This window comes from Myxocyprinus asiaticus, chromosome 34 (genome assembly GCF_019703515.2).
Source record: "Myxocyprinus asiaticus isolate MX2 ecotype Aquarium Trade chromosome 34, UBuf_Myxa_2, whole genome shotgun sequence".
NCBI classification, from domain to species: domain Eukaryota; kingdom Metazoa; phylum Chordata; class Actinopteri; order Cypriniformes; family Catostomidae; genus Myxocyprinus; species Myxocyprinus asiaticus.
Genome location: NC_059377.1, coordinates 32033119 through 32049446, shown reverse-complemented (window position 1 = coordinate 32049446; position 16328 = coordinate 32033119). Strand labels below are relative to the sequence as shown.

The 16328-nt window shown below is 37.7% G+C and overlaps 1 protein-coding gene across 1 annotated transcript in view; it reads right to left on the bottom strand.

Moving 5' to 3' along the window:
* The window catches only part of LOC127424977 (potassium voltage-gated channel subfamily H member 8-like), an 84340-nt gene that overhangs the window by 58572 nt on the left and 9440 nt on the right, over nucleotides 1–16328 (bottom strand). The window contains exons 2-6 of the mRNA XM_051670550.1: nucleotides 12954–13187; nucleotides 7604–7735; nucleotides 1659–1789; nucleotides 1326–1560; nucleotides 21–178 (exon numbers count right to left, since the gene is read on the bottom strand). Of these exons, the coding sequence (XP_051526510.1) occupies nucleotides 21–178; nucleotides 1326–1560; nucleotides 1659–1789; nucleotides 7604–7735; nucleotides 12954–13187 (890 nt within the window). The remainder of the gene's footprint in view (nucleotides 1–20; nucleotides 179–1325; nucleotides 1561–1658; nucleotides 1790–7603; nucleotides 7736–12953; nucleotides 13188–16328) is intronic.

Genomic DNA, 16328 nt, shown 5'->3' with positions numbered 1-16328 from the left:
TAAATATATGCATTACTCACCACGCTGACTTTGAAAGCGTAAAGGAGATCAAAGGGCAGAGCGGCGACCAGATCGATGATGAACCAGGTAGTCATGTAATGGATGCAGATCTGCCGTGCATCAAAGATCACCTGTCCCGACTTACTCACGTACGTGGTGCGGAAACTGAACACTATGTCTGGTGAAAGTGACAGACAGAGAAGAGTCAGCGTCTTCACTCCAAAAACACACCATCAGCATAATCTCCCTGAAAAACAATTTGTCTATTGAGACTTTTATAACAGCAATATGCTTTTTAGCCAGCTATATACCAAGAGAGTGTTATCGGTGATGAACAATGAAAAATTAATGGCCTGTCACCAAATCTGAACACCTAGAGTTTCAAACAAAGGTATTATCAGAGTCACAAAGACAAAGTAATGTTCATGGAACAGCGTTTAAAGAACAAAGATAAAGAGATAGACAAAGAGTGTGTGCATTGTAGGTCATTCATTGTATTACACACAACTAAAGTCAATAAACAATAATATATTGCATATGTTTCACATATGACCAACATAGGAATAACAAACATCTTCTCATTAATAACTTACAAACAGACAAGTGCTAAAGAACAAGTGTTGTCTGGGATTATAAATGCAAAACAGGTTCTTGGTATTTGCAAAATACCCAAACATTTTTTAATTTGACAACTGTGATCTGCACAATATTTTTGTTATGCAGTTGATAAACTGTTCTGGGTGGTTTTCAGTGCATTGCAATGCAGTTGCTAGGGTGTTCTCTGTGTTGTTAGGGTGTTGCTACATGTTTGTTATAGTGTTCTGTGAGGTGGGCCCAAGTCAAAAGTGCCCACCCCAAGTCTCTATGATATTCCGTTCCCTAGAAATGGCTCAGGTAATTTCTTGAATTTTATTCTATGGTAGTTTCATTGTCCACCATAAAACAAATTGTAAGTCTGATCACTAATGAATTATGAGTTTGTTTGAATCCCAAACATTAAGTATGTTCAACAAAAGTGATGCTTAAGCAAACACCACTAATAATCAGGCTATATAATATTATTATGACGCAAGGTAATATCTCAGTATAAATATGGTATCGAATTAATCACAGGGCAAAATCTTGTTAACTGAAGATGTCAAAGAGTAAGAAACTGATTTAAAGACCTTATTATGATCATGTGAAAAGATATAGAGATTATGTTTTAAATTAAGAATCACATAAAAGGAAGGTAAGGAAAAACATACAATGTTTTATATTATTGACCCAAGGACCGTGGCATAAAACAAAATATAATGTCAAAGATCAAAATTACATTCCATTACCTATGATGAACAGAATCTCGACAGCAATATCAGTGACGGTGGTGCTACGTGTAAAGTCATGATCACCAATGAAACAAACGTTGTATGGCACCGTCACGGCGACATAGAACGTAGCCAGAAGGATCAGCCAATCCCAACCTGCTTTGAAGGTACTGAAGTGGAGAAGAATGAACCTTGATTTCTTTGCATCAGCAACTTTATATTCAGGGAGCGCCGGTGGATCACCAAACACATTCTGTTACCATGATAGACAGAGGAAGAAAGATTATGACAACGGGTGGAAAAAACGGGTGGCTGGATTGTTTTATATCCTCAGTATTTGTATGGTCTCACCTTGTTAAGTTTAATTTTACTCTGTTTTTGACGGTTATGCAGGTGTCCTGAAATGTGGTACAGAACTGTGCTAGATCGCAGTCGATTGGAGCCAAATGGAGACCCACCCTTGACCGGCTCATGACGGCACTCTGTGGAAGGGTTGTTATAAAAGTCAAGGGCATTGTGGGACACAATCCATCAAGAAATTAAAACAGACCACACAAAAAAAATTACATTAATGCCCAATACACCCACACCAAAGGACACTACACCTTCCTATAGAATGTATTACGGCACTCAGGTGTTTATATATCGTGCTTTTTAATTTTTTTTTTTAATTTTGAATGATAAAAGAGTATGACTACAATAAAAATTGCATTATTTGACCTTACTTAAAGAATGCTTATAAATCGGAGTAAACATACTTATTTGGCTAAATAGCGAAGTGGACTAGGAATTGCATGTGGGTTTTATGCTAACTTTTTTTTTAAACTAGTAAGAATAGCAATAATTAAGCCAGTGTTTATAATTAAAACTGTAATTAAGTCAGTGTTTATTTGAGATTGCTACTTTTTGATCATTTTAGCTGTCTGTCCTTTTGACCTATTTTGATATAAGTTGGTATTAGTAGGAAACCATAAATAATGTGAAAGGGGCAATTTTTCTTTAACATGTGGTCATGTAACATACAGATAAGAAACATTTAAACCATCATCCCTAAACAGCTTGTATTTGCTCCAGAAACATTTATGTCCACACAGAAGAATTTTTCCGCCAATGAAGGAAAATACTGTATATAATGTAGGGAGTGATTTTTGCTGCTTTGTGATAAATAAGTCTGCATCAATGTTTGCAAGCAAATAGTGTGAAAGAGTTTGTCACTATTATTGAGTGTGGTTTTATTAAAAGCGGCCTGTTTTCCTTTTACTGACCTCCATACTGCTGTTACACAAAAGCTGATGTGAAACAAGAATAACTTCTTTTCTGCTAGTGACCTGCTTTACACTCGTGGTTTTCAGTCTCAAAGGCTCTGTTGGCACAATGTTTTCATTCCAACAATGAACACACCAGTTTCAATTGATCAAGTGACTGTTAACTAATGCAGTAGTTTAATATGATTTGGTCATTAAAGTCTTGAACCAAAACAGTCTGTTAAGGGGACGTCCTAGACTGGAGATGAAAGACCACTTGAAATGGTTTGACCAGCAGAGTTGTGTTTCCTGTTTTGAAATATTTCTTATTGAAACAGGAAGTTAGGGTGGGGCTTATCAAAGGGCTAGTCCTTTTTTAAATAGCCAAAAGTCTTTAGTTTACATCATAGCCTGAAAAAAACTTAACTAAAACTTAATTAAAACTTAACAAGCTATGATTTGCTACTTGCTATTGCTAGTCACAGCTCACAGGCAAGTGGTATTTATAATTAAGGGACAGTGTTGAGTAGTAATGGACTACATGTAATCTGGATTATGTAAGGGGCAATGGTGGCTCAGCAGTTAAGGCTCTGGGTTACTGATCAGAAGATCAGGGGTTCAAGCCCCAGCACAGCCAAGATGCCACTGTTGGGCCCTTGAGCAAAACCCTATCTGCTCCAGGGGCAGACCCTGCACTCTGACCCCAGCTTAGCTGGGATATGTGAAAAAAAGAATTTCACTGTATATGTGCAAATTTATAATGTGTGATAAATAAAAAAAATTAAATTAATCAGATTACAAAACTCTAGTACTTGTAATTAGATAAATATAATTTGTGAATGTGTATAATCAGATTACATTTACTTTTTACGGATTACATAATTACAAAACGATTGCATTATCTATTAGTCTTCACTTTAAGAGGCTCCTTTCATTAACCATTAGTAATATTAATTTTCATTAAAAATGACATGTTTAATGAAAGGATTGCACATATTCGTCATTTTAAGGAAGTGGTGTCTTTGTTTCATGAAAATTTCCGGCTAGTTGTCAACCTCATTCAAAACAACAGTGGGAGGCGCTTCAATCATAGTGACTTTAACACGATTAACATTACTAACGTTAACATGATTTTCATAAAATGTCATTTTCAAAATTTGGACCATGTTGTTCGGTGGCTGGATGCTCCCTGGATGCCTGGAACTAATAGAAATTAAAATGTTTATATTTCTGAAAAAGCAACCAGATATGGACGCATGAACCTCAGCAGCGAGGCGAGACGGCTGGATACATGCAGTGCTAATAACTGTAGGATATGTAGCAGCACACATCTTATCTCATATTATAAATACATTTTGGGATAAGTAACTTCAAATGTCTTATTTAAAGGATTCGGTAATGACACCTTTGTGACAAGGAGGAGGGCGGAGCTGGGAAGTGAGGACACACGGCCAGCCCTGAATCGGGCTAATCAGCCGGGAGGGGGATAAAGATGAGCCGGAAGCGCCAGTTCGAGAGAGAGAGATGCACGCAGCCACATTGCATGTGTCTGTTTATGTTTGTTTAAGTTCATTGTTTAAGTTCATTTATGCATTAAAGTTTATGTTTACTGTTCAGCCAGTTCCCGCCTCCTCCTTGCCCATCCTTAGATTGTTACAGTAGTGCCGAAACCCGGGAGGGAGGAGGGATGCGCTGCTGGCCGGCGAGAGCCGGAGGAACCGCTGCCGTCCGCCGATGAAGGGGAGGAGCAGTTCCGTCCGCCAGGGGCCGGAGGACTCGCTGCCGTCTGCCGGGGGAGAGCGAGCTGTCATCCACCAGAGGGCAGAGGAGCGGTTGAGGACTGGGTGACAGCGTGTCCGGAAACCGGTGAGCAAGTTCTTCTCTCTCTCTCTCCTCTCTCTCCCTCTGTCGCTCCGCCTTGCTCTTCCCCTCTCCCACCTCTCATCTCTCTCAGGGCTCCAGAAAGGCGGGGAAGACCTGCTGGCAGGCACGGCCAGAAGGGCTACGCCACCCCTCCAGGAAGAGAGGGGAGAGGAGTGAGTCATGCCGGGTGTTTCCCCAGCCTGAGTCGGACAATGGAGGAGTGTGACGAGGAGGAGGGCGGGGCCAGGCCGTGAGGACACACGGCCAGCCCTGAATCGGGCTAATCAGCCGGGAGGGGGATAAAGACAAGCTGGAAGTGCCAGTTCGAGAGAGAGAGAGACGCACACGGCCGTGTTGCATGTGTGTCTGTTTATGTTTGTTTAAGTTCATTATTTAAGTTAATTTATGCATTAAAGTTTATGTTTACTCATCAGCCGGTTCCCGCCTCCTCCTTGCCCATCCTTAGACTGTTACAACCTCATTATTTATTTTCAGTTTTTGCACATATTTTATTTGGTTTTTTTTTTAGCTAGACTCGTTTTGCTTTGACAGTCCTGGGTTATAAAAATGCTGCTACCGGAAATGCTTCAGGACCAGACTAATTCCTTTGTTATTGTTTACATCTTTGAAATGTTCTATACACTAAAAATTAGAATTTTTATTATAACATGCAATAAATAATCCTAAAGTTTTTAATTAGATGACCTAAAAGTGTAATCTTAAAGATTTTGTTACTGATTATTTTAGTTGTGTATTTTGTAATCAGTACCAGATTACATTTTAGAAGTAATCAACCCAACACTGTTTAGGGAGAGGGAGGGGGCCCTGCGAATGAGATCAGTCATCAATATTTCCAAAAACAGAAAGACCGTAAATTTTGAATGTGTATATCTATAAAAAAGTTAATTTTGTCAGCTTGTATGAGTACACTAGCACACTGGTTCTCAAACTGTTTTAAACTACTGCACCCCTTTATGGTGTATTTTTTCCCCCACTGCACCCCAACCACTGAAAAATAAATAAACAAATATGCGATTGAAAACACTCCTTTATTTAAAAAGTTGATGTAAATATGAACAAATTTCATTAAAATGATGTAGCCTTCAAGTATTTCTCCTAAACATTGCTTCAAGTTTTTAAAGTTATTATTCAAGAGCTAGTAATAAAACAGAGTAATAAAATAGAGAACAGATTAAACAGTGCTTTAAGTTTTTCAGTAAAAGCAGCAGTTAAACATTAAAACATTTTTGATATATAAGCTTCTAAAAGTAATCTAACTAAAAATAGAACTACTGAATTATTGACATAATCTTTACTGTGTGATTATTATACGTATACACTATATACAGTATATATTAATACAGATTCGATACAGTTAGAGTTTGACTGAAAAGCAGACTTGTTATTGAAATGTATTGGGCTTACAGCTACTAAAGTTATCCAGCCAAGGACAGTGAGTGCTTTTCTCTTTTTCTTCTCAATATTGTTCTTTTATTAATATTAATTATAGGCTTGTAACAGGTGCAGCAGGTCTATTAGGCTGCTTTAACACATCACACAGATCCGGTATTTTGAGATATACCATTTTTGTCCTGTCTGCATCACGTAATACATTAATGGCTGTTTTACATGAATATCCCACCAAGATGGTGCAGATTTTTGTCCCATCTGTTTACACTCTCGTAATACATTAGCGGTTGTGGGCATTTGAAAGCAGTCAGCTGTAGTCAAACTGTGCATGTTACGGAACTGAGTCATTACTCGGTACTGCCGGTACTTTTAACAGGTGGCTAATAAAATATTAAACTGAGCAGAGATTTTGCGGCACCCCTAGCCAGTCCTGGCGGCACCCAGTTTGGGAACAACTGCACTAGCATATAGATGGCCTCGAAGCTAATGTATATGACCCCATGAAATCTGCATCTAATTTAGTCTTGAAAATCACTGCTATACATGCAAACCAATCCGCCAATAAGAAACAAATCCAAAAACTAAACATTCAACTGCTTTCTAATGAGTGCTTGAAAGTGTACTGGACAAATAACCCAATGCCTCTGGAAAGAGTTTACTCTTTGATGCAGTGTTTACATTTACATTTTACATAAATCTTTTTGGCAGATGTTTTCTTTCCAAAATCAACATACAAGAATGTGCTCCAACTGTGTTATGACAATAAGTCCTTAGCATTTAGCAAAAATACAAAAAATAAACTATGAAAAAGTGCTAACAAGTGAATTATAGTGAAATGCTTACACTGTGAAAAAGACAAGGACCAAATGTGTGGAGTCTCTGTGGATATTGACCATATGTCTGTACGTGTGTGTGTGTGTGTGTGTGTGTGTGTGTGTGTGTGTGTGTGTGTGTGTGTGTGTGAGTGTGTATGTGTGTTTGTTTTTGTTTAGCATGTAGCATTTTTAAATCAGCCAGCTGAGGAAACAAGAAGACAGCTAGGCTGCCAGTCTTGATCGCCGAGGGCAACAGGGGGAAATGCCACTCACTGCAGCACTGGTGAATAAGGTACCAAGGGAAACCAAAGCAGAATTAGGAAAAGGACTGGAGGGATGGAGCGACAGACAGACAGAAAGAGACAGAGACAGAAAGAGAGAGAGAGAGAGGCAGAGGGACACAGGTGAAGTGGGGGGGGGGGGGGGCTGGTTATTAGAGAGGGATAGAGATCACTTCAGCCTCCAGGACCAGAGGAAAGGGGAAACAGAAACTCATCCATAAAAGGCTGCAGTCAGCAGGGAGTCCAGTGGCCTAACACTTATTACAAAGATTAATAAATGTACTCCCACTTTATTAGCAGCATAGGTCATAGACAGACTCACAGAGATAGAGAGAGATAGAGAGAGAGAGAGAGAGAGAGAGAGAGAGAGATGGGGGGGGGGGGAGGGACAAAAGACAAAGTCTGAAAGGAAAAGAAAAGGAGAGAGAGAGGGATAAAGAGAGAGTGGAGGTGAGGAAACACGGTTGCAATGGGATTCCCTGCTCTGCACAGTTTTCATTGGAGCTGGAGGCCAAATCTGATCTGGGTTACTAGTCAAACTATAAACAGATATTTTTAATCTCACCTTCCCTTAACGAGCACAAAAACAGGAACATTTGAACATTGCAGAGAGAAAAATCATTAATTTCTTGCCATCCAGAACATTGTACACACACAGAAACATACATTAATCATGTGCTAACCTTCTTTCTTTTCCTCAAGGATAGATTTGGCTTTGGTGTCGGTGATGTCTTTAAAAGAGGCAAGGAAGAGGACCACATCTCCTTTCTCATTCTTTATAGGCACAATATCCAGCAGACACCAGAACACACTACCTGCAGGAGAATTGAGAGAAAAACATTTCCACATATAGACATACACAAAACTATACATGAATACACACAGTGCTGATGATGTACAGTACTAGAAATTTGTGGGGCAGTATATATGTTGTAATAGATAAAAATGTGCAATTGTTTCCATGAGAAGCTATTGCTATCTGATCTGACCTATAAGGATAACTTTAGTTGGTGTAATCTGATGTAGTCAGGTTGATTCATTCATTTTTAAGTCACACAGAAATTATAATTCTGTCATTATTTACTCACTCTATGCTGTTCCAAACCCTCAATTTAAATGTGTTTTTGTTTGTTTTTGTTTTGTTTTGTTTTTTTGTGGAACACAAAAATTAATAATTCTTAATTTACTGTGGAAGTATTTTAATGACAAATATCTTTAAAAAGAAAAAAGAATGCCGAACTGCACTTAAAAATGAACACATTGCATTAACTGTGCTTGCATTTTTGGGGGACGCAATTTCATATGATATTTAAGCTATGAATATTTCAATTGAAAACATTTCACACAAAATTGGACAATCTTTCCTTTCTGCTACTATGCTTCACCACTGTTGAATTTCCAACTGAATTTTAACCACTGAAAATTTGCTAAGTGAAATATTATTGTCAGAATATTACCTGTTGAATAATAATGATGAAAAAAAAGCTGATTATGGAAATAACCTTTGGTAGGTGAATATTTCTTGTTACATTTTTAATGATGAAATTTTGTGCGAAATGTTTTCAACTGATTGATAATTCATAGCTTAAATATACAACCATATGAAATTGCATTCCCCCAAATAGCAAGCGCTGCTAATACAAAGCTTTTATTTTTCATTTAGTGCAATTCAGCGTGCTTTTTGTTTCAAAGACATTGGTCATTAATATACTTCCATAATTTACTCTTTTCCGTACAACAATAGTTCATAGTGACCACGGCTATCAAGTTACTAACTGAAAGTTGTCCATATGGTTTGGGCAATATATTCCAAGTCTTCTGATAGCTTTGTGTGAGGAACAGCAAATAAGTCATTATTCACTGAAATTCTTGCCCTTCCGTTGAAACTCTGAAATCTCAATCATGATTAAGTTCAGATTAAAAAATAGCACCTTGATGGGTTGCACCAGATTTGATAACAATGACATCAAATCGCCACTGGCATGTGTCGTAACAGAACACAATGCACCAATTCAAATATGCAGGATGGAAAATTAGATTTCAGAAATGCAGTAAACCGGAAGATTTTCCGTAAATAGCAATTAGTCTGTTTTTTTTTTTTTTTTCACCACAAAGCTATCGTATGGCTTCAGATGTCGTAGAATACAGCACACAAGTCATATAGATTACTGTTGTTGTGTTTTATGGTGTTTTTTGTCCTTTTGAACAGCCATGGTCACTATGGCCACATACATACTGCAGCTAAATTTGGTTGTCAGTTCACCTTTTAGTGCTTAATCCTGTTCTGTACACACACAGTTCATAATACGGGAGTGACAACTGCATTTTACAACCAAATTAACTCCTGAAAAATTCAGGTAGTGACAACCGCATTTTCAGAAATTCCACATAGTTTGTACGAAACCAAACTGAACAATTAGTTGTTAATGACATGATTAATAGCACGTGTGAGATGTGTCCATCTTCTCTTGGTGTAAATCACACAAGCAGAGGTATGTGTCTTCATTCATTCATATACAGTGCATCCGGAAAGTATTCACAGCGCTTCACTTTTTCCACATTTTGTTATGTTACAGCCTTATTCCAAAATGGATTAAATTCATTATTTTCCTCAAAATTCTACAAACAATACCCCATAATGACAATGTGAAATAAGTTTGTTTGAAATCTTTGCAAATTTATTAAAAAAAAAAAAAAAAAAAAAAAGAAAAGAATATCACATGTACATAAGCATTCACAGCCTTTGCTCAATACTTTTTTGAAGCACCTTTGGCACCAATTACAGCCTCAAGTCTTTTTGAGTATGATGCTACAAGCTTGGCACACCTATTTTTGGGCAGTTTCTCCCATTCCTCTTTGCAGGACCTCTCAAGCTCCATCAGGTTGGATGGGGAGCGTCAGTGCACAGCCATTTTCAGATCTCTCCAGAGATGTTCAATCGGGTTCAAGTCTGGGCTCTGGCTGGGCCACTCAAGGACATTCACAGAGTTGTCCCGTGGCCACTCCTTTGTTATCTTGGCTGTGTGCTTAGGATCGTTGTCCTGTTGGAAGATGAACCTTCACCCCAGTCTGAGGTCCAGAGCGCTCTGGAGCAGGTTTTCATCAAGGATATCTCTGTACATTGCTGCATTCATCTTTCTCTCAATCCTGACTAGTCTCCCAGTTCCTACCACTGAAAAACATACCCACAGCATGATGCTGCCACCACCATGCTTCACTGTAGGGATGGTATTGGCCAGGTGATGAGCGGTGCCTGGTTTCCTCCAGACATGACGCTTGCCATTCAGGCCAAAGAGACCAGAGAATTTTGTTTCTCATGGTCTGAGAGTCCTTCAGGTGCCTTTTGGCAAACGCCAGGTGGGCTGTGCCTTTTACTGAGGAGTGGCTTCCGTCTGGCCACTCTACCATACAGGCCTGAGTGGTGGAGTACTGCAGAGATGGTTGTTCTTCTGGAAGGTTCTCCTCTCTCCACAGAGAAACGCTGGAGCTCTGTCAGAGTGACCATTGGGTTCTTGGTCACCTCCCTAACTAAGGCCCTTCTCCCCCGATCGCTCAGTTTGGCCGGGCAGCCAGCTCTAGGAAGAGTCCTGGTGGTTCCAAACTTCTTCCATTTACGGATGATGGAGGCCACTGTGCTCATTGGGACCTTCAATGCTGCAGAAATTTTTCTGTACCCTTCCCCAGATCTGTGCCTCGATACAATCCTGTCTCGGAGGTCTACAGACAATTCCTTGGACTTCATGGCTTGGTTTGTGCTCTGACATGCACTGTTAACTGTGGGACCTTATATAGACAGGTGTGTGCCTTTCCAAATCATGTCCAATCAACTGAATTTACCACAGGTGGACTCCAATCAAGTTGTAGAAACATCTCAAGGATGATCAGTGGAAACAGGATGCACCTGAGCTCAATTTTGAGTGTCATGGCAAAGGCTGTGAATACTTATGTACGTGATTTTTTTTTTTTTCGTTTTTTCATTTTTTATTTTTAATAAATTTGCAAAGATTTCAAACAAACTTCTTTCACATTGTCATTATGGGGTATTATTTGTAGAATTTTGAGGAAAATAATGAATTTAATCCATTTTGGAATAAGGCTGTAACATAACAAAATGTGGAAAAAGTGAAGCGCTGTGAATACTTTCCGGATGCACTGTATTCCAGTCTGTCTCTCTCATCTTCAATTTCTCTCATCAGCCCTGCAGTCTCGGGGTAACCCATACATCACAGTCCAGAGAGAGTTTAAGAACAGCCGCTTAGACATGCGTAAACAAAACACGATTCTGTCTACGGCAGCTAACTAAAAATTGCCAAATGATAATGCATCTCTGGTGATTAATCTCTTTGCTCAAAAACAGGGAGCACAAAACGAGTTAAACTGGTGGCATTCTTGTTTCTTGTTTACAGCCACAAGACGATGCAGTGTTGCTATAGTGATCACTTGTCAATCATTGCAATTGTGGGAGTCAGTCCTGTATTCCGTACACACATGGAATGAAAATTTAGGGGATTCACTCCTGCACTTAAATGTGGTTGCCACTCCCGAAACTTTGTAGTGTGTACGTGGCCTATAAACTGGCCTTGTATTAAAACGAGTTGCATGCTCTTTCTTAAAAAAAAACATCTTTTTGTGTTCCAAATAAAAAAAATAACAGCATACAGGTTTTTGGAACAACATGGAGGTGAATAAATAAAATGTAATTTTCCACTCTTGGGTGAACTATACGTTTAAAATATATTTTTGATATGAATAAAACCAATATGTTACCAACAGAAGCACATTTCTAAGTTGCCTGACAAAAAAAAAAATTTCAGCATTTTTAAAGTATGTTAAAACCTGACATTAAAAACAGACCAGGAAAGCAAAAAAGAGCCACATCATTATGATATATAATTCTTATGTAGAGTAGGTACATTTGTGTGAATGATTGTTTGTCTGTATGGGTATTGAGCGGTGTGAGTGTATGTGTGTGACAGGGCATTTATATGTGTGCTCAGTTGTGTTTGTGCATGTGTTTCTACATTCTCTACCAGTAGCCATTACAGGAGGCCTCTGGGGGAATTCCATGTGATTGCTTACAGCTGGTGAAGTCTTAGTCAAATCTTTAATTTCCTCACGAAAAAGCCTCACCATTATGGAGAAGAAAAAGGGAGTGAAATAATAACGATCTCTAGAACAAGTGCACTGGAGATGTTCCATTCAATATAGAACAAAGGGGAGAAGAGAATGAGCATGAGAAAGGCGCTGAATGAGAGAGAAGGGGGGAGGTATAGCGAGGAGTTAAAACACAGTAAGATTTGTGTTAAAATCTTCATGTATAGTTTAACATGGGAGATTAAAAAACCCTTAAAAAAAAGTACAGTGACAGTACTATGATACGAGACGGCCCCTTAAACGCTAAAAATGAAAACCGCTTTAATACAACCACCAGGAAGAACCAACAGAATGAAGCTGTATGGAGAAAGACTATATTTTTTGTCAAGTGTTTTCTTCCCCATAATTAAGCTTAAGCCATTTATGCTTTTAAAGCTCAATGAACCATTTTTCTTACAGTCATTTAGCTGCAGTCTTCCACAATGAGCACTAATGACAAACAGTGTCCCATATGGATTTTATACGGAACGCTATTTTGGGGGCGGGCGGTTAATGTTACGTGGTACGAGCTGCGAAGTTATCGTCTATGTTTATTAAAATTGGGGCACTGCTGTATAGAGCAAAAATGTGTATGTTCAACTCCAAACAAGATAAGTCAGTCATCAATATTTTTTTTCTGTTTTCCAGGAAAAGACTGCAAATATGAATTGCATATACTGTATCTGCTATAGGTTTATTTTACTCTTAGGAGTACACTAGCGTAAAGATGACGTTAAATTTAACAGACATGGACTAAAAGCTGCAAAACTCCAAAAAGCCACACCTGATTTCATGGGGTCTTTAAAATAATCTCTAATGTTTAGCTTTTTAGTATTGCAGAGTTTTGCAATGCTGTCACCCACAACAGAATGTATTGCAACAAAATAATTTTCTTCTCACCACTCTTTTTGTAGAACATTATCTCCTCCTTGAGCTCGCTCCGTTCCTCGAGCGCAGAGTCCACGTGAAGAATGATATGCTCGCTGGTCTCCGGCCCATACAGAAACTTGCAAGCGCAGCTCTGCTGCATGACCTCAGTGCGTACAAATCCTGTGAGCTCACAGAAGCCATCTGAGCAGTACACGATTGGGAACCCTTTGGACACTTGCGCATTGGCCAGGATGAAGTTGCTGTCTGTTCCAAACACACATGTCAAAATATTAGCCTAATAATGTTGATTATGACCTCTGTCTTGTTATTCTTAATTGTTAAGCTGATGTTCCAATCACAGTTTAAGTGTGATATTTTCCCAGAAGCCATGTTGGCACAGATTCTTACAGCAAGAGGCAAAGAGAAAAATTAGGTTCAAAGATGACAAACAAAGATGTTAAATACTTTCTCTTTTTTCAGCATAATTTGGAGACAACTACAAATGAGCCATTTATAGGCTGATTTCCCCCAAAAATGTAAAAAGGATTGTAGCTTTGAGACACTATAAAAAAAAACCTGGTATGTTTGTTTGAGCATCACAACCAACCTGGCATAAATTGAGGCTGTCCAAAACATTCTGCTGTACTTTCTTGTGTTCCAAAGTGAATGGGAATAAGCGGCTACAGAATTGTCATTTTTGGGTCAACTAACCCTTTAAGGATATGAGACAGATAATGAATGTCTTGAATCATAACCTGTGTACTCCAGTTTTGTACTCTGTACACTTTTGTACTCTTTGAGATTTGAAAACGTTCAAGTGGAACTAGAGTTTATACTGTTTCGTCAAGCCATCTGAGCACAAGCAACTGAACTGATAGTTCTGAATTTTTGTACGCATTAAAACTGATGCTGATTAGACAAGACTGCTGTAATATTCTCTTCGGTCTGGTCTTCCCCAAAAAAGCCTTAGGTAGGCAACAAATAATTCAAAATGAAGAAGAATAAACCGAGATTAATTCCAGCGCACATTGTCTGTTTAACACCTGATTAGGATTTATTAAGTAATTTGTTGTAATGTCATTCAAAACCTTCACTGGGTTTATGTCTAAATATCTCAAATGCTTCTGGGCTATTTATGACATCCTTTTGGTCTTCTGACACCATGTTCTTTGTTGTTCCAAGGGACATGAAAAAGACCAAAGGTGACACAGGTATCAATGTCTATTGTCCTCACCAAAAAAACAAAAAAAAACAAAACTGCCAGAAGGCCTCCATTATAAAAGACTGTTTTCATTTAGAGATTAGCCTGTTTAGTTTAGCTGTTACATGATTTTATTTCTTACCTGTATAATTCAATTTTATTTATTTACTTAAAATGAATTATGTATTTATTATCTTTGTATTTTTTTTCTTTTCTACTCTGCTAGTTGAATTCAATTACATGCATTTTTGTTTCTTATTTTAATTCTAATTATTCATTCATATTATTAATTTATATAGTTATATTGTTTATTTGCAATGTTGCATTTATTGGAAACTTTGTTTTGTTTGTTTTCTGTTTTTAAACTGTTGCTGTCTAAATCATTTTATTGGTTTTTATTTTAATGCTTCATTTTAAAGGGAAGTTCACCCACAAATGTATTTTTTTATTTTTTATGATTTAATCAGCCAAATGATATTACAATCCAGTATGACTTTTTTCCTCTGTGGGACGCAAAAGTAGATGTTAGGCAGAATGTTAGCCTCGGACACCATTCATTTTATAGCATATATTTTTCACACAATGAAAGTGAATTGTGACTGAGGCTAACATTCTGCCTAATATCCCCTTTTGCGTTCCACAAAAGAAATATCATGAGGGTTAGTAAATGATGACAGAATTTTTAATATTTTGGGTTATCTATCCCTTTAATGCTTATTTTATGGACAAGCTTTTATTTATTGTTCTTTTAAATGATTTTTAATTCATTTATTTTTCATAACCTTTCGAACACATATGACCTTGCATGACATGTCTCAGACAGAAAGCTTCAACAACTCTTCATGTCATCAAACTGTTACTTTGATGTAATTTCATTACATAACTAATTTCCTACCTGGATAATTTTTTTGTAGTCAGTGTTGTTTCATTGTTTTACTCTGCCATTGTGACAAAACAGATTAATAGCATCCAAGCATCATAAATGAATACACCAGCACTGCCTTGTAAGTGTTCCACAAAGGACAGCTCATGAGCCTCGTCCCTGAATCCCCATGAAGAATATGTTATTAAACGCTGGCATTTACGAAAACCATTCACATGGAGTGGAGACAGCCATTTAGTGCTGAATGACTTTACCGAGCCTTGTTCTGCTCACATAAGCAAAAGTAAAGTTGTGCTCTCATTTATAACATTGTGTCTGTTGGGAGGGGTCAGACCCAGAGAGACATAAGAGGAGGGATGTTCAGAGAGAAATAACATTTAAAAAGGAAAGACTGAAATGGCTGGGGAAAGAGAGAGTGAGAGAGAGAAAAAGAAAAGATAGGGGGGTTAAGAGAATAAAAATCCCTAAGTGGAGGTCTGCTGACAGGTCATGGATTTTACAGGCACAATTTGGACAACACATCCCAGAGGAAACATCTCTCTATCTTTCTGTCCATCTTCTCACTCACAGGTGAAAACCTCTGGCCCAAAAATATGACAACAGCCTAAAAGACCCACTTATCCAATCCAATATCAACACAAAACAGCTCTTATGTGAAACTAGAACTGTGTGTGTGTGTGTGTGTGTGTGTGTTCAGGGCTCAACATCAAAGACTTTAGACTATAAATCCAGTAGTTGAGATGTGTACTTGTCCTGCCAATATTTTCACTGGCCCCACAACAAAAATGAATATATTTTTTGTAATAAAAATGTTATAAAATTTTGTATAGCAATGCAACTTTTTAATGTGTCTATATCTATATCTATATCTATATCTATATCTATATATATATATATATATATATATATATATATATATATATATATATATATATACACTACCAGTCAAAAGTTTTGAAACACTTGACTGAAATGTTTCTCATGATCTTAAAAATCTTTTGATCTGAAGGTGTATGCTTAAATGTTTGAAATTAGTTTTGTAGACAAAAATATAATTGTGCCACCATATTAATTTATTTCATTATAAAACTTTTAGTTTTACTTTTAGTAATTTAAAAAAAAAAAAGTTTTTGAAATTGATGACTTGGACCAAATAATAAAGAAAAGCAGCCACTAAGTGCCCAACATAGATGGGAACTACTTCAATACTGTTTAAAAAGCATCCCAGCGTGATACCTCAAGAAGTTGGTTGAGAAAATGTCAAGAGTACATTTCTGCAATTTCTAGGCAAAGGGTGACTACTTTGGAGATGCTAAAATAT